This window comes from Vespula pensylvanica, chromosome 17 (genome assembly GCF_014466175.1).
Source record: "Vespula pensylvanica isolate Volc-1 chromosome 17, ASM1446617v1, whole genome shotgun sequence".
NCBI lineage: Eukaryota > Metazoa > Arthropoda > Insecta > Hymenoptera > Vespidae > Vespula > Vespula pensylvanica.
Window position 1 is genome coordinate 1,307 of NC_057701.1, and position 18,632 is coordinate 19,938.

Here is an 18,632-nt window from a genome sequence, read left to right on the forward strand (position 1 = left end):
TTATTCTTTTATAACTATATAATATCAAGAGATTGTGTATTGTTCATTTGGAAAGTTTATTAAAAGCTTGTAATGAAAGCTTGAATGTAAATTTAAAATATATATATATATATATATATATATATATATTCGACAAATTATAAAACTTTTACTTAATATTTTTATCGCGAAATAAATTGTGTGTGTGTCGCTCACGCGCGCGCGCGTGCGTGCGGCGTACGTGCGTGTCGTATTTTAAGATACAAAGAGAGAGGGAGAGAGAGAGAGAGAGAGAGAGAGAGAGAGAGAGAGAGAGAGAGAGAGAGAGAGAGAGAATCGTGGTAGTACTTTTTAAAATTTTGATTATAATAATTCATTGATACGATTTAGATAAAGAAAAATGTAATATATTGTGCTGACTGCTACGAACGAGGATAATCCTTCATCAAGGCCTCATCAAAGTTGACATCAAGATGAGTATCGTGAATATCGTATACGTAGAAGCGAAACTCGACGCCGCCGTAGAACGTCCCCTCGTATTCGACAACTCGTAAAAGTACCGACTGTACGCACTGTCACAGTGCGATGGCCAGTCTTTGAAACAAGCCGCGTAGGCTATCACATGAGCTATGTAATTTTGTTCAAATGTACTACGGAAGAGATGGGAGTAGGGACCTAAAAATAATAGATTGAATATTTAATATATAGGATGGATGAAATGTATCAATGAAAAAAAAATTTATAAAAGTAATAGATTAACTTTTTGATGCACGTTTTTCTCTTTTTTCGTTTTAAATATTTAGGAAAAAACTAATAAATGTAGACGTATAGAACTTTTAATATTAATTCGTCTGAATGAAGTAAAAATTGGATAAGTAATATTGCAAAAAGAAGATAATGCGATAGATCCATTTCAAAAATTTAGTACTTTTCATCTCAACTGTATGAATTTAAGAGTTAACACACAAAATCAAAAGAAATTAATGTATTTTTTTTTTTTTTATTATTATTATAAATGTGATTACCAATAGCGTAAACTCCAACGTCTTCACCACCATGAGTATCGTCCTTTAGATATTGAGCAGCCATGTGCATATAAAATATATTGCCACGATTTTTGTCCTCTTCCAAGTTTACCCATGTCTCGTTGACATTTTTACTGTCGTTTCGACGATGATAAAAAAATCCTGGGCCATTAGCATAGGTAAGTGTCTCGTATCTTTGATCATCCTTATTGGCTATGTTACTTGCTAAACCAAGTATGTCGTTGCCTCTAGCAGGATAGCCATTCATCGTGAAAGAATGAGAATGATCGGCTGTGACGATTATCAAAGTCTCGTCCAATTTCACTTGTTTTAAGGCAACGTTCACAGCTTCTTCGAATTCGGATAATTCGCGAAGTGCCAACTCTGCATAGTTTTGGTGATGTGCTATATCTATCTTTCCACCTTCGACCTAGCAAACGAGTACGGCATTAATCTAAGTCGTTGCAACGAATATATGTATGTAAGTACGTTTAAAGTGTAACTATAATATACCAATGTGTACAAGGTGACTGACATTGATCTTGATAAAGTTTAAACAAGTTCGGTGAAATCTTGCTTACGATTCATTCGGAGAGAGAGAGAGAGAGAGAGAGAGAGAGAGAGAGAGAGAGAGAGAGAGAGAGAGAGAGAGAGAGAGAGAGAGAGAGAGAGAGAGAGAGAGAGAGAGAGAGAGAGAATAAAATTGAATTGATGATCAAACCGCAGCGCTAGAACTGTAAGTGAATCATGCTATCCCCATGCATAATTTTGCAACTTTTTTAACCCTCTATTCACATTCAAGTTCTTCGCTAAAAAGATTATGTAATAGAATTGAAAGTATCGTTGGCTTTAGTTACTCCTGTTCGGAAATATTTAAATTAAAACGGTTTGAAAATCCCTCTTCATTTTCTAAATAATCTCTCTTCATTTTGAAAAAATTTGTATCATTTAACAAATAGATTATTAAATTTCATTAAAAATATTATACCAACACTTCCAGGAGTTAATAACTCTATATTGTCTCGTCTACTTACTAAAGCAAATCCATGCTACCAATTTAATCCGATGATACTGGAGTATCATCATAACGCTATCAAGTCGGTGCAAACAATAGATCGTTCTTGAGTGTTCTACCGTAACACGCACTTTATGATTAAGAAGTCGTTAAAGTACAGTCACTGTACCGCTGTATCAACTTCTAAAGTTACGCATAGAATTATCTGGATAAGTACTACTGCCTTGAAAAGCATCCGGGAAATTCTAATTCTAGTAAAAAATTAGGCGACATCAACAAATTATTGCCTTGTCACGTTACTTTCCATCTGATTTTTCTCATTTAATTTTTTTCCCATCTTTTCCCATATTTTTTTTTTCTTTCTTGTTTCCCTTTTTTTTTTATTATTATCAAGACGAAACAAAATAGCTTACCATCAGGAGGAATCCATTTTTATTTTTTCTGAGCAATCTGATAGCTTGCATCGTCATATTCGCCAAGGACGGAACATTGTTATTCTTCTCAGCGCGATAAGGCAAGTGACTAGGTGCAAAGATCCCCATGATCTTGCTGGTACTACCAATGTCAACGGACATTAGTTCCTCGACATCGGTTACCAGCTTCCCATCGGGATTATTTTTTATCCACGTCTCGGCCAAATTCCTACCATCGTTTCTGGTACAGGTGCCTTTGTCGATCTTTTCCATAGTCATACCCATATGTTGGGCTCCACCGCCCATTATCACCTGATGATCATTTCAATTGGATTAAACTCGATCAAAAGCCTTCTCTCTTATCGCTTGATCTTTTACGCGAATCGATACACGAACAATAAAAATGTTGCTTTAATTGATCTAGTCACACGAATCTCAAAATTTTTTAATCCTTACACGTTCTTTATCTTTTTTCTTTCGAATAGGACGATCATAACACTTAGAATCGAGTGAAAGAGCGGGATATCTTCTATAAAAGACTGCCAACTCTCGATTAGACTTTTATATCGCTTTGGTCTGGCAAATCAACGAACGAATAGAATCAATTTGGAAATATATGTACCTTGAAACCGTTTCCTGGTGCATCCTCGACGAGCTGCCTAGCTATGTCTTTTGTACATTCTCGGTACTCCTTTGGAATTTCCGAATCGCACTCCCAATCACGATTATTCACGTGAGCATAGAGCCCTGCCGGAGTCGCGTGGGTCACGCGGGTCGTAGTGACGAAACCTACAAAATGACTTTATAATCTGGATTGATTTTGTATTTTTATCGTCGCCACGCTTAACCTTTCGAATCGTAACGATCGAAACATTTTTTTTGCTTATTTATCTATATTATGAACTTATTTTTGATTCTTGTGATTTTTCCTTCCACGCAAAAGGTCATAATACAAAATATGATAGATAAAAATTAATGAATAGTAGAAAATAATTGTATTATCAATATGAATTATCATCATCATCATCGTCATCATCATCGTCAGCAGCAGCAGCAGCAGCGTCGTCATCGTTATCATCATTATTATTATATCGCAGTATATCAGAGAATTTTAATTAGAATTCGAGACTCTCGAATTATGTTCATACATCCTAGATAATGAACTGGACAATGAATCAAGTTGGACAAGGCGATACAATATTTTACAATTTCCAATGAAATAGATCGCTGTTTATAAGAAATGTCGTTGAACTGATATGCAATGTATAATAAACGACTGCACGTGAATCTGTTCTCTCGATCTTTGATTTTAGAAATTGAGTCATGAGAATCTGTGAATCGTTACGAGATTAAATTTCAGAATTAATAATAGCGAACAGTAAGCCAGTACTGTATTTCAACATACTCGTATTTTTTATTACACACAAGAATCTATGCGTTCGTTTAACGTTAGTTTTTTTTTTTTTTTGACAGCTTTTGAATGTCAACAATAGAAAAGTAGATAGATTAGAATTCGAGATACATAGCGATATATCGAACGCAAGGCGAGACGAGGATGCGCGACGACGCTCGCATAAAATTTGCTTTCATTTCCCGAAAGGAGAAATCAGTCATGGTCGTGGTAAAATCGTCCTCGATAAGAGAGAAGGTCGGCTCACGACCTCCCCGGCTTATTGACCGTAAGTACTTTCACTGTGTAGACGCAACTCTTAACAAGGTCGACTCAACACAGATACTTAATTACGTACTCGAATGTCCATGATGCTTTATGTAGACCGAATTAATAGATTAGCGCACCGAAGACGATCGCGTTCGAGTTCGCGTTACTTTTAACCTTCGAATATACATGTGTAGAATGTATACATACCTGCTTGTGTGTAGAAACTAAATTTCTCGTCGCTACGTGAATCTACATTTTATTACGTTTAATTACATTCGAATTACGTTATCACTCGTTGACTTCCTAAAAATCTTCTAAGATACCCGCTAGATGTAAAATTCGTTTCTTTTCTTTTACTTTTTTCTTTTTCTCTTTTTTTCTTCTTTTTTTTGTCGTTATCAAGACGCACCGAAAAAACTTTACGATCTTCGTTTTATTATCGAGCTTTGAATGGTTTCACCACTACATTTCGCTTTACATTTTTACCAGCCATTTGTGTGTAAAGCGAGCCACGTCGGTCGTGCTTATTGCGAAAAAGCAAAGTTGTACAGAAGGGCTATTTTATTTCTATTTATGAAATTTCTTCACACGAGAGAGCGGGAAGCCAATAAAAATACAAGACACACTCACCTGTGTCCATACCACTCTCTTGGGCCCAATCAGCGATCGTGGTTAATTTACTCAATTGATTGATCGCTTTATCGCAATGATTGTAACGTGCCTTAGCATCGTATCCGATAACACGGTATCGACACTTTACGCCGGAAAACATCGCTGTGGCCGTGCCTGCTGAATCTGGTACTTGCTTATCAACATTGTATGTCTGAAATAGTAGATAGGCAGTAAAATCGTAAATCTTGCGCGAATCGGCTATTACCAAACAATAGTTAATCGAGATAAAACGCGTTAAATATAAATCGTTTATCTGCATGCATACATTATTAAATCTAATTTCGTATGTATGTGTTTTTATGGACCATCTTGTATATTTTATATATTATAAAATCTACATATATTACATACTATATGTATTCATTTAACCATCGATTTGAAAGGCGACGTATGAGAAACAATAAAGCGATGTCCACTTTGTTGGGACAAGAACGAACGAATACGATACGAATAAATAAATTCAAATTGAAAAAAGAATTTTCAATTAGTCACGTTTTATCCTGACTGAAAAGGAAAATATAACAAGATTGATACGAGATATATTCGCCAATGACATTGTGATTTAGTGCCGCTATCTTTTCCCGAGCTTATGTAAAACAACTCGCGCTTCTGACATTTTTATAAGCAAGTACTTGGACAAAGAGATTATCTCGCGTATGCGGAACGTTGCCCGGCGTATTCGATAATTACGCGTGATATCTGTCTCTTAACGACTGTCGGACGTCCATCAAAAAGATAAAGTGAAGAAAAACGTTGTCGCTGTGATTGCAAAAATAAAGAACATAACGAATGAAATTCTCCTTGAAATGTATCTACGTATATAAAAAGAAAGAAAGGCAATTTAGCTTTCTTACGTATAACAAATTCATTCTTCTCTTACGCATAAGTATGCATGTACATAAAAATAATATTGCGTCCTTTGCAAATTAGGGTATCATTATAAATTATTAAAATACCTTGGAAAAGCCAGTACTGGGGAAATCCTCGAAAACGAGTTTATACTCTTCGCCGGAGAGACCCTTCGACTGTCCCGTCAAAATTCTGCCAGCTGTTATCGTGCTAATGCCCATTCCATCGCCGATGAATACGATCACATTCTTCGCACGATTCTCGATGTCCCGATGAGCCAAGATCCTTTGAAGATTTTCTTGTCCGGACTTCATCCAGAAGGACATGTCTGATAAGAGATCAGAGTTTCGCTTCGTTGCCAATGGAATAATTCTTTTCTTTCGCGATAACAATCGTAGTTTTTCTGTTTCTTTTTATGGCGAGTTTTTTTCTTCTTTATTTCTATCTGTTTATTTCCATGTCATAAGATATTCGAACGAAATGTAAACATCCACTTACATATATAGTGTTAATACAACATAAGCAGTAACGTTAATGATCCGCATTTTATTCTCTTTTATACACGAAGAAAAAAAAAAAAACAAAATCTCGCGATTTATGCTTTGTAGATATGCTTCGGAGTAACAACGCGTATGTACGTTCGGTGTATACTTCGATGATTAATGAATTTACATTTCATTTGAATTCATTATATTTCCATCATATTCGAGCTATTATTCTTGAATGTGGTGCGAATCAATAAAAATTTTTATTATTTAATTTCAATAAAATCGAAATTATTTTAATTATAAATCGATCTATTTTCATATTATCATTTCAATTTCAGTAATGACGGTTTATATTTATATTTTCTACTCTTGTCGACCTTATTGAATGAAATTTGAAAAAACTGCCTTATTAATCGGTTAAATCAAAGATATCGAATATAAATTCAACTATTTCGAAGAAACGAAATAATTAAGATAAAAGACTAGAAAGCTTTCGCGAACATTATAATTGTAACAAACCTTCGTAATCCGTGGATCCCATTCGTAAAGCCGTGGAATCCTGAAGACTTAGTATTATGCAAACTAGCGCGACGAGACGTTTCATATTTATGGTTTTTCAATCTGTAAAGTAAATATAATGGTCGTTAGAATTTAGTTCCGTAAATGTGATTGCGAATGTGTTCTTTTTTTACGACAATTTTTAAGATAAACATGCGTATAACAACACAATATCCCTTCAACTTTGTCTATCGTTTCGTAACTCTTGCAATTAAGAACAGTCCAATTTAAGTTAACGAATAAATGCACAAACGTATTTAACAAGTTATCCTCTTTACATTCTCACGAATCCTGACATTTCTTAAATAGTTGGAAAAGAATTGAAAATACGTTTGTTGTTTTTTCTTCCTTCCTAGAAAAAGAACTATTTGCTAACCGTCGATAATGCATTTATAATTATATAATATCTGCGTAACAAGCGTATAAAATCAATTTAAATCGAATGTTGAAAATGATTGCTAGAGTTCTTTTGCAGGAGATTAGATCGTGTGATCTAATATGATTGGGAGATCATCGTTTCTTGTTGCAATTTCTACAAGTAGTAAATCCTAAGATGATCAAATTTATATTCTAATTTTATTTATCATATTCTAATTTCACGGAAAAGAGAACAAAATTCTAACGAAGCTGCTATATCTTACATGTTGAACGAAACATGTTTTACGCGCATGTACACACACACACACACACACACACACACAAGGGCGATAGTATTCCGATTCTCAATACAACACGGATCACAAAAGGGTTGAAGGAAAAGAGAGAATCGATAATTCCAAATATATCTCGTATTACGTCGTTTCCTACACAAAATTCGATAAACGGATGTTACAAAATGTAAGAACACAAATTTAACGATTGTTCATGAAACGCTGATTTTTTTCCAAACAAAAAATAATAAAGTTGTCGCTTCGATGAAATATTTCTCATTTGTTAAAATAAAAATTAAAAATAAAAATAAAAAGAAAGAGAGAATACAGTAGAATATAGTTTCATATATGTATGTACGTACATATGTATAGGATGCCCGATCGATTAGCATGTACAGTGTACACGGTGTCGTACCATCAACGGTAATGCTCGCGTGGTGGTAATAGACGAGTAACCTATATTTGTCCTTACGTAAAGAAAGCCAAAGTCCAAAGGGTTATCGTATCGATTATCGAAATATCTTCCAAATCGCGATCGTTGATAAACAAGACTAAGTAAGATGTATCTTCTCAGTGCGTAATATCAGAGAATCGATCTCGAACGGGACTTTCTAACGAATTTCCAATATATCACGAACACGTGCTTTTTCGTATTCCTCTTCTTCTTTTTTATCGATAAGAAAATATTCATCGTCTTCTTCGAGAAACCATTGAAACTCTTGTAATTGAAAGAATTTTGCTTTGACGGTAGGAATCAAAAGACACAGAGATAGAGAGAGAGAGAGAGAGAGGGGGGGGGCGGGGAGAGAAATCACAGAACACTCGAAACAATCGAAAAAAAATAAAAACCTCGAGATGATAGATATCGTTGTATTGTTATCGTTATATTGTTCGTTTTTTCTGTCGTGACTCCTCGCCGACCGAGTCCAAGGACCGACGAAACACAGCCGATCGTGTCGTGATACCGTGTTAACGCTAATACCGAGCCACCGAGGAAGTTTGTCACTTTATATAGCGTTTCAAAGGCCGTGGCAGATTGTGCACGAGGTGGAGAGAGCGTGCAAGGGACACTGGGTACGGATTCTGTACGGAAGGGGGGGACCCCTCGTGCGCTGCTAATCCGACCGTAATTGAAGAGAACTCAATGTCATTATGTCTTATGTCCAGGATAGATTAATTCGTGAGCGCGACCCACCAACCAAATAGATATTCATCTACTCGCCAAATTTTTTTCTCTTGCTCTTTCTAGTTTTTCAACTGGAGATTAGAAAAACTCTTAGAAAAAATGACGTCAAAATGATAGTACGACCTATGCCAGTAGAATTATACCATACTAACAATAAATAAAACTTCTGTTTAACGAACATTAACCTTCGGATATGGGAAATTAATATTGTGAAGCAAAAGAAAATGAAATGAGACTGAAAAAGTACAAAATATGTATATGAGAGTTCAAAGCGCTACATGATTTAATAAAGGAATGATCATATATTTTTTTTATAAAGAAACTCGTCGTCAAACATCTATGGATGCAATGTTATTATGACTATGGATACAATGTTATTACAGTAATCACTGTCATAATATGGAAGGAGTTTCTTTACATTTATACGAGAGTGTTTTAAATTGTACGTAAGGACATGGACTTGAATGACTTCGACCAAAGTCGTTATTGTTTCTACGCACGGACGATTATTCCACTTTTTTTTTTATTTCTTTCAAGGTTTCAGAAGTTTCTTTCGTAGATTTTCCATCGGCACGTTTTCTTTTTCTCTTTTTTGTTTTTTTTTTTTTTCTTTTTTATTCTTTTTCTGCTCTTTTTTTTTCGACGAAGAATAAATAGGGAATAATACAGTCAAAAAGAAAGATGTAGAAATTCATGTGCACTCGAAAATAGAACATATGCATATTCAATATACAGGTTTAATCTATCCTACGAATCTTCGAAGATAACTCTTATCATTTCATAGAACGATCTCCGTGATACACGCATACTTTGAATTAATTTTTGACGAACAATATTGCGACATATCTTTGTTCTTACTCGTTGATAAAATTACAACAGACCTTTTTTCTTGCATTCGTTGAGCACATTGAATTAATTACACGTATTAGGACGAGTTGCATCTTATTAATAACGTTTGAGATCTTTTTCAATCTTTTTTCTTGACGTACATACATTTTTCTTATCAAATTATTGTTACCCGAAGGACCGACAATTCTGGAAATATTTATTACACGTTTAACTTGTGCTTAGATGCTAAACAAGCTTTTCACGGCTGATCGTGCCGTGACGAATGGTACTTGCTCGTTTTCGTTTCTTGCTCAAAAGACGTTTTCTACGATCACGTAAGATCATTTTTTCTTCCTCGAGATACATTACGAGATAGGCACTTGTATTTACGTTCGAGGTAAAGCTTAGTGTTTGTCATAATTTATTATTAATCGCTTTCTCGTCATATGGGCAACGATAAAGCCAATTAATACGCTCGACGATCAATTTCGATTAGTATTATTTGCTTTTATTACGAGTCCTTAACGAGCACATCTATTTACACCTTCGGGAGAGGGATGTAACACCTTTCAGTTTCTCAACTCCGATCTTTTTTCATCGAGCGAGAATCAAAGGATCGGAGTAGACGTATCAGGAGCAGACCTGATTCGCGTCCTGGTATAAAAGTGAGAGAACGGTTTCTATGCGATCCACCGAGTATAAAATCCAATGTCTACGAAACAAAAAATATTGCGTAAAACAAAAAAGAAAGAAAAAAGAGAAGAGAGGAAACGTATTCGGGTCGATGTACATACGCGTCCAAATTGCAAAACGGCCGATATCTAACGGCTGACGTGTAAATACCTTAAATTGTAAAGGATGTCTTACATACAAATACGTATATATATATATATATATATATATATATATGAATGTACGCAAGTTTGAAAAAGAAATAACATGTTTTTTAATATCTTTCAAGTTCTTGGAAACGCCTTTCCTCTTTTTAAAGAAATATCATAAATGTAAGAAAAAGGAATACACCCATACGCGCATGAATAAGTTCGCGTATCTATAATAATTCCTATCTCGGGAGGAGTTATGAAACGAGATTGAGGAAAGCTAACTTGATACCGTCTTCAAAGTCGCCCGAAGAAGCTTTGTCAAAACAAGAGTATATAAAAGATCGTATCGAGAGCGTGATGCACGTTAAGTGGCAGGTACGTAAGCACGTGACGAACACCGTGCACGAGGATGGTACATTTAGAGGCATATTTACATCTCGTTCTTACGTTCATGTAATTCGAGAAAAGTACAAGACGACTAATCGGAAGCGAGTGTTGCATACTCGAACGACATTCCATTGCATCTATCAAAGCTATGATCTTGGAGAAGCATCGACGCGTACCTTTTTAGTTGATCATATGAAAGTCAAGGAAGCACGTTTCTATGATTAATGATGACAATTATCACGACCTATGTTTGATAATTACAAAGAGCTAAAGAGCATTACGGGTTTTTGAATAATCTCTACCTAAATACGTATCTGCAAATCATTATATTATTAATCTCGATATTATTTACGTATGTGTACATATGTACGTGTGCATTATGAATCATTATCGGGCGTGATAAACTAACGATCGCAGTTATCAGTTTGATAAATATCTATCTACTGCAGCTGAAACTTTGAACTTCGTTTAACTTAGACTTTCAACGTCCTAGTCAATCGACTTGGAAGAATTCATCTAATCTCTTATATCATTAATCGAAACATTAGAAGCATTAAAAATTATTGTATTTACCTTCGTGCATATATATGAAATTACAAATTATATCGATATTGATAATGAATTACGCCTGCAAAAAGGCAATAATTCATGCATTTCGCCGGTAGTGTTCTTTTCGCGAGCGCCATCTCTTTAGCAAGAAACTGTATCAAATCCATTCCATTCTAACCTCCGGCCATAATTCCAACACTTACGTTCCACGCTGCTCCGCATCTCATATCTTTTATTATATTTTATATAAATTTGAACGAACGAACAATCGTATTAAACGATGTTTGGCCGATTGATTTCTAGTTTTTTAACTGCATTTCCGTATGTAGTATTCCGTTTCGTATCTTTTTCACGTTACTGCATCATAGTTAATGTCATCATTCTTGAAAATTTCTTTTCTTCTTAATCTTCACAGACATAACGCAGCAAGCAATGGGCTCGTTCGACCGTTGAACGTACCACTTGGACCGAATCAGTGTCAATGGAATTTCACATCCGTCAGAACAAAATTCTTCTATATAACGAAGCCGAGGTATAACTTTGCGAAACCTTCCGAGTACAAACGCGTTACAAGATTGGGATGGTATGCAAGAATGTCTACGCCTGCGGGTAGACGAATTCTTATGAGAAGAATATTAAAAGGCAAACATGTCTTAAGTCATTAATTATTCTATGCAATATTTCTGTGGTTGTTCGTAAAATATCAATCGAGATGTTAAATGTCTATGTAGTACTTTTATTTCTTATTATTTCTAATTCACAAATATGTCCAATGTGCGATTTATATGCAATATAAATATCCCACGATACATGGGTATGTATGTACATGTCATGCTATGTACGAGGAGACTCTCTGCTTCTTACAGTGGTATATTTTTAAATTTTAACTGTTTGCAAGTCCAGTCGAATGGCGATGTTAAGGGTGCTTCTAACCTCAAATACGTACCCTTGAATTTTGGTAAAATTACACTTCGGGCATGAACATGGCAAGGTATTAGTTCTTGCTTAGCTTTAGTTAAATGTAATATTTTTAATAGCTCAGAATTCATTTGTGGCGCGTCATTATTCGCTTCTGGAAATGATAATACCCATCTGCCCGTGATATTCTGTATTCTTGACCCATAAAGATTGTCTCCCAGAATTGGAGTATATAATCTGGTGGAAGCAAACAATCGTAGAGCATGCCATTTTGTGGTTGACGATTTTATCTCTATAAAGGAACTTAAATTATTTGTTGAATTTGAGATGATTTCAAATTCGATATTTAACACTTTTATTTCTCTCCGTTTTTCCGCATTCCTACTCCATTTTTCTCCAATCGTTATCTATAAATTTATAATATAAAATAAGGTAAATGAATTTCCTTGTATTGTTACATCGAATGGTATATGAGAGCGATATAAGCACGGTAGAAACAAAATTACCGTGCTCTTGGTTTCAGATCGATTTAACTCTTTTGACATACACAAGCGTTCCCGTCCTTTTATTTGATTTGGTACTCTTAAAGTAACGATCCAATACGTTTTATTAAGAAGTTGCATTCCTATTGCTCTTTGATAGGAAGTACGAATGGCATCTTGTAACTTTTCGTTCGCTGCTAATAACGTTACACCGCTCATAAATCTGTAGTTAATAGGCAACAAATTCCATTATAAACGCATAAAAGTATTTTTCTTATAGAAAACTTACTTTTCTGGTGTTTTAACTATAATCAATTTGGCGTATCCTAATTTCTTTGCGAGAAATTGTAAACTATCGTCCAAGGTATAATCTACGCCATTTGGTACCGTAGAATAAGTATTGGAACAAGTTTTATTTGCAATCAACAGCTTTCTAGCGGATATGCCGTACGGTTTATTTATTGCAACCAATCCATCTGTAAAGGAAGAAAAGTAATGCACAAGAAGGAGTAATATTCTTGTTCGATCTGAACTATATAAAGCCTACGGTAACAACTTTCTAACCTTCGTTGTATATAACATTATTTAACAAGTATTGAGAAAAGCTTTCACGAGATTTCCATGGATGCAATTTGCTATAGGGATGAATGATTTTCTCTTTTCGCAAGGTATGCTTTACGTCGTCAGTTAAATATCTATTAAGAAATTTCTGACATTGTTTGCCTACCATGCAAGTATATAATGGTCTCACAAAACGAGATTTTAATATAACACTCGGCATATTAATATTTGCTGTCCCCACTATATCGATAATAGAATCACTATAAAATCCCAATAAAATTGTTGCTACGTCAACTTTAATGAGACTCAAATGTTTCTTCTCCTTTCTCTTTTCATATTCAATAACTTCTAACCTTAAAAATATTTATCGAAGCATTTATGAATAATGCTTGGTTATACATCACGTTGAAAGGTAAACGCGTTAATCATTAAAATATTAGTTATTGGAATATTTATAATAAAAACAAAATTTAATATCACATACTTAAGTACTTTTAATCAAATGTTTCTCGCAGTTTTAAATTATCTCGATGGCGTTACCATACGCTGCAATCGGGCAACGCATCTCGTAGAAATGAAAGCCGATTGGTTGATTCAAACGAAGATATAAAAGCCAATGTGAATGAGACTAATCGAGTATGCAGCCTATTGCATTATGGCGCAAATTTTGTAACAGGAAATGTTCTAAAAGTTGCTAAAGAAGTATCAGTTGCCAAAAAACGAATGCATCGATCGGAAAGATTTTGTTCTTTTTAGAAAAACGTTCTTTTTTGTTTACTGAACTTTTCGTCGATGTCCCATGTATCTCGAAGAGCTCCTCCGCGTTTCCGTGTTGGCAGCAACTAATGCTTCGTCGCTGCTTATTACTCGTAACGATGAAGATCAAAGGAAAGATATTAAACGCGCGGTCATACATGGCAACAGTAAAAACAAATCCTTACATGGCGTATGAGGACGTGTAAAGAAAGAGGAGCGTAAAGGAGAGGAAACACAGAGAGGAAAGGACACGGTTGATCGACAGAAAAACAATATCCTTTTCAATTAAAAAATCTTTTGAAGGAAATCGATGTATGACACACAATATTTTATATATAAACATGAATATATCGATATATGATAAGATACACACAGCAGCCATGTGCGCAATCCTGACGCGAAAACTCAAACGCGCGCGAGTAATAAATCTATCGAAAAAGCAGAAAAGATTCAAAACCTCGATTTAAATCGAGCGGCTTGAAATCCATGAGTGGGTGCCGGTTGTAGATTAAATCTTATTGGTCTTACGGCTTTCCCAGCTTTGCCGTTTGGAGTCGAGGCGATTTGCCTCGAGGCTTTAACGATTTTTGGTCGATAACGATACCACCAATATTCGAAAGCTAATGTTAAACAAGCGAAAGCAATGCCTACGAAAATCACTACGAAGACACCACCGATGTTGTGAATGCTGATACCGTCGCTCTGCTCGTCCTCCTTTCCGCAGTCCTTCCTTTCGGGATTACGTTTCCACCATTTGTCCTTTAGCTTCTCCAATTTCCTCTTATTCAACAATATTAGAATGCTACGTGTTAAAAAGAAAAAAGAAGAAAAAAGAAAACAGATTAATTATAATTATTTATACCATCCTGTAGATATATAGGAAGAAACGTCTCTATTTACGTACGCATTGTTAAATTGTTCTTTCAACGGTGAGCCTTGCTGCACAGCGATGGCATAAGGCTTCCTCGAGAATTCTTCTCCTACTTGCATAACATCGCAATTCGTCATAGCGAGATACTTGATCGTCGATGCATCTTCGATGTAGGCAAATTCATTGTTCGAATCAAGACGAAGAACCCGTCTAATTGCCTCCTCCACGTTGGCAGGGAAGTTAGCCTCTTTCATAGCCTGAAACATTTTCGTGTACTTATCGCTGACGGGATATTCCCAGACGGCCAATTTTGCCCTTTCCACTTCCGACAAGCTATCGTTCAAGCTCATGTCCTTCCATATTCTGCAAACGTAATTGAAGAGTAAATATGCGGGTCAATTTCGAGATAAGGGACGGGAGAAGGAGAAAAGGAAAAAGAAAAGAAAAAGAATAGAAGGCTAGAACCGAATCAAGTCGATCGTTACGAGATCGATCGTAATTATCGCCACGCTCGTTTGGGCTTACTCGTAAAATCGAGCCTCGATGTGAGCCATCCTCTCGAAGTAAATATACGCCGCAGAATTTTTAACTGGCGCGTACTGAATCTTATACTGTTTGCTAAGATCGTCCAAGGATTCGATCGGCGTGTCGAGCCTAGAAACCGTAAGAAACGCGGCGAGATTCGCCGTGTAAGAGGCGATTATGATGAAACCAAAGAGCCACCATGTAGCAGCGACGAGCCGTCCCGAGAGATTTTTTGGTGCCTCGCCACCGCCCTGGGGTGTCAACGAGGTCATACAGAACCAAAGACACTCCTTCAGATTGAACTCTCTCTTCTCCTCGTCGTCCTTATACTTTTCACGATTATTTTGATAGCTGTAGGGTGACCAACGATCGAAGACCCACATGAGGAAACTCGTGAAGAAGTAAGCGGCGAGTATGCAAAACCAAACCTCGTTTTCCAGAACAGTGAGGAACTTGAAGAGGGACGTTTGAGTTTTTGGTTTCAACATCATTATCGTTAAACCAACGAGGTCGTAATAAGGGACGGTAAAATCAACGACCTTTTCTCTCTCCGCCATCACCCAGAGAGTACCGAGTGCGATGTCAGCTCGTTTCTCCATTAGCTCTTTTATCATACCGTTCCAACTGCCATTCTCGCTCATCTCACCGTAATTATCTATCGCTCGTATGTCGTATTCGAACTCGACAGTCTGGCGTATCTCGTTGAGCAGATCGATGCAGAAGCCATACCACTCGCCTGTCTCTTCCTTGTACATGACGAACGGCGGATGTATCACCGTCACGACTCTGTAGCTCGTCACCGCTGTGCTGTTTGCGATAATATCGTTGACGACCTTCGAACAAGACGTACATACTTTTCGAAAGGTTTTCCTCAACGAATGGACGATATTAACGGGGAACGGGGAAATTGGAGAAAATATAATAGCGAACGAAACTTGTCAAGAAAGTATTTGGAAGTGTGCGTGCGTGTGTGCGTGCGTAAAACTATTATTATACTTATACGTAGCTAGAAAGATCTTTGGAAGGCGTCGAGCTTGCGTCGGACGCGACGAACGGATTACGAACGTTCGATCGTTCTCGATTTCGAAGATGCGCTAGCGCTTGCGAGACAAGCCAAAGGATCAAGCGAGGCTTATATCCGAGGCAACATTTGAGAACTTGCCTCCAATGGTGAGTCTACTCCAGCCGACCAACTTCCGATATTTTCGGCGGAAGTCAGAATCTCTTTCTCGATGTAGACCAAATTGATGGACATTCGGAAATCGGCCCCGTGCTCTCCGTTCTTTTTACCCCATTTGAAAGCGGCATAGGTCGGCGTCATATTCTTCGACGTAGCCCGAAGCTTCTCGAAAAAATCAAAATTTCTGCTAGGTGTGTTGTTACCGTTGTAATCGTCGCAACCGATGTGAGAAGGTAGTAGAGGCCACTCCTCGCGTTCTATCGCGGATTTCATGCTTTCGACGCCGAGCAAGGTCAAGTCGTAATAAAAGGCGGACGATAGAAAGGGACTAGGTAGAACAGCTTCGAGAGAATCGTCGGCGCTCGTCGTATCCTCCGTATCTCTCAATTCCGGTTTTATGAAAAGTAGACTGATATTTTTGCAATTGCAATTTGGCCAAATATCTTTCTCCATAGTCAGGGCGAACCAACCGTACTTGTGACCGGTAAAATTTAAAGCTTCCGCGGTTTTAAGGACCATATCGATGGTCTTTCCCTCACCCAGAATAAAATAATTCACGACGTCCAAATCTCGCATACGCGAAAGTTGTTCCTTCATGTCGTCGACAGTTTGTGCGATGATGTTTATCACGTGTCTCGTCGGTACGTTCAGCAGAAGACTGTCGTACTTGTAACTCATGTCGAAGTTACGGTCGAAGAGTATCGCAGCGTTTGTGATTTTAAGGTAAATGGCCAATTTTCGAATAATCCCGGGCACCAGATCAGCCGGCGGCATTACCTGCACGAGATAGGATCTCTTCTCGTAGTCCAAGTTACTCCAATATCGTAAGTCCTCTTCTTGTCCAAATTGAGCGGACAACGTTGGCAAACCGAGTGCGCTCGAAAACGAGTTCGACGCTTCGACGCTCCAACCGGCGATCGCCGTTGATAGAACGAAATCCGGCGCAGTATCCGTACCTCTGCCGATTGCTTTTTCCCAAGCATCGCATATTCGATGCAGAGAATCCTGGGGATCGGATCCGTTCGCTTGCACCGAGTAAACTTGACCTAAGTGACCTTGGTATTTATCACGAAGCGTTTTCAGGGCCGCCTCTATGCTCGCGTTAGCTATCCCGTTGGCCTCGTCGTTGATCACGACTGAAAATAGCATTTGATTTTGGATCGATCGTCTATTATTTTCATTTTTATAAAAGAGATTGTTAAAAAGTAACACCTACAAATGTTAACCGGCCTGGGATTGATTACGGTCCCTTTTCTCGTCGGCTTATTTTCTATTGTCTGACCATCGACCGGAGTTTGAGCGGATTTAGGCGAAAGAACGTAAATGATGGAGGCGATTAACGTAGGGAAAGCAAAGTTCATGGTCGAGAATCACTCCGTTAAACTCTTCCCTTCTTTATCGAGTCTTAAAGTTGTAAATAAGACGCCTGGCCTGTACTCCTTCCCCTTTCTAGATTTTCTATCGCGTCGCGATTTGTTGGCGAATGACAGCGTCCTATTGAAATGACGGACACACGATGACGGCTCGATTTTTGGCTATACGAGGCTATATATCGGCCTGCTCTCTGGACAAGGCTAGTCTTCGAACTGGAACTCTGCTCGATGCTTCGCTTATTTTTGTTTGCCCATCGGTTGCCTCGGGGATGACCCAATCAATCCTTTGGACTTTCTCGCCTTTATTTTTACAAAGGATCTATACATTATTGCCATCCTAATTTTTATCTAATCGTTAATAACTCCTTCTTCTTATATTTCTTCTTATATTTCCCTTCGTTTATTCCGATGTCCGAAAGATACGTTCCGATTTCTATTTTCACAATCATTCGAAAGATCTTCATTTACCATATAGGCATCTAACATATTTAGTATTTAATGTCGTTTATATTCAGCGATCCAAACGATGGACCGCATTTGGTTCCGTATTTGATCCGTATTTGGCAGATCTTCCTTAGATATAGATATCATTCGAACAATTATCTTCCATTTATCGGAATGGACTTTAAATGAATAATTATCTCTCGCGCATTTCCGTTAAACTTTCCTTAAAAGCGTAACATTAATTTACGATACGCGCTATCGATGACAATTACGTACGCAAGCCAAAAGTATGCATATGATAATATATATATATATATATATGTGTATATATATATAACAATTATATTCATTTAATAATTATATCTACGTCACAATTATTCGCTAATATAATTGATGTCACGTTGATCTTTTCATACATTCCGTCAACAAGGCTCGATCT

The 18,632-nt window shown here is 37.0% G+C and overlaps 3 protein-coding genes across 5 annotated transcripts; 1 reads left to right on the top strand and 2 right to left on the bottom strand.

Annotated features, from left to right (window-relative positions):
- Positions 1-324: 324 nt before the first annotated feature.
- LOC122635079 (alkaline phosphatase 4) lies at positions 325-8,313 on the bottom strand. Of its 3 annotated transcripts, none has more exons than XM_043824862.1 (8): positions 8,159-8,313; positions 6,621-6,722; positions 5,721-5,941; positions 4,723-4,915; positions 3,055-3,221; positions 2,433-2,744; positions 1,005-1,434; positions 325-654 (listed from the first exon to the last, which is right to left on the bottom strand). In XM_043824862.1, the coding sequence occupies exons 2-8, from the start codon at positions 6,703-6,705 to the stop codon at positions 425-427; spliced, it is 1,638 nt and encodes a 545-aa protein (XP_043680797.1). In that variant the 5' UTR covers positions 6,706-6,722; positions 8,159-8,313; the 3' UTR covers positions 325-424. The 3 variants fall into 3 exon arrangements, with proteins under 3 accessions (XP_043680797.1, XP_043680799.1, XP_043680798.1); XM_043824864.1 differs by having other exon boundaries at positions 5,721-5,921; positions 8,159-8,304; XM_043824863.1 differs by lacking the exon at positions 8,159-8,313 and adding an exon at positions 7,672-7,932.
- Positions 8,314-11,237: 2,924 nt separating this feature from the next.
- On the top strand, positions 11,238-11,807 carry LOC122635113. The gene is made up of 2 exons (XM_043824935.1): positions 11,238-11,404; positions 11,499-11,807. Exons 1-2 carry the CDS (start codon positions 11,364-11,366, stop codon positions 11,746-11,748), a joined length of 291 nt encoding a protein of 96 aa, XP_043680870.1. The 5' UTR covers positions 11,238-11,363; the 3' UTR covers positions 11,749-11,807.
- On the bottom strand, positions 11,799-18,116 carry LOC122635103 (ionotropic receptor 25a). The gene is made up of 9 exons (XM_043824915.1): positions 17,808-18,116; positions 17,593-17,766; positions 16,359-17,512; positions 15,197-16,029; positions 14,705-15,034; positions 14,496-14,602; positions 12,773-12,959; positions 12,508-12,706; positions 11,799-12,408 (listed from the first exon to the last, which is right to left on the bottom strand). The coding sequence occupies exons 2-9, from the start codon at positions 17,735-17,737 to the stop codon at positions 11,944-11,946; spliced, it is 3,420 nt and encodes a 1,139-aa protein (XP_043680850.1). The 5' UTR covers positions 17,738-17,766; positions 17,808-18,116; the 3' UTR covers positions 11,799-11,943.
- Between the last annotated feature and the right edge of the window lie 516 nt (positions 18,117-18,632).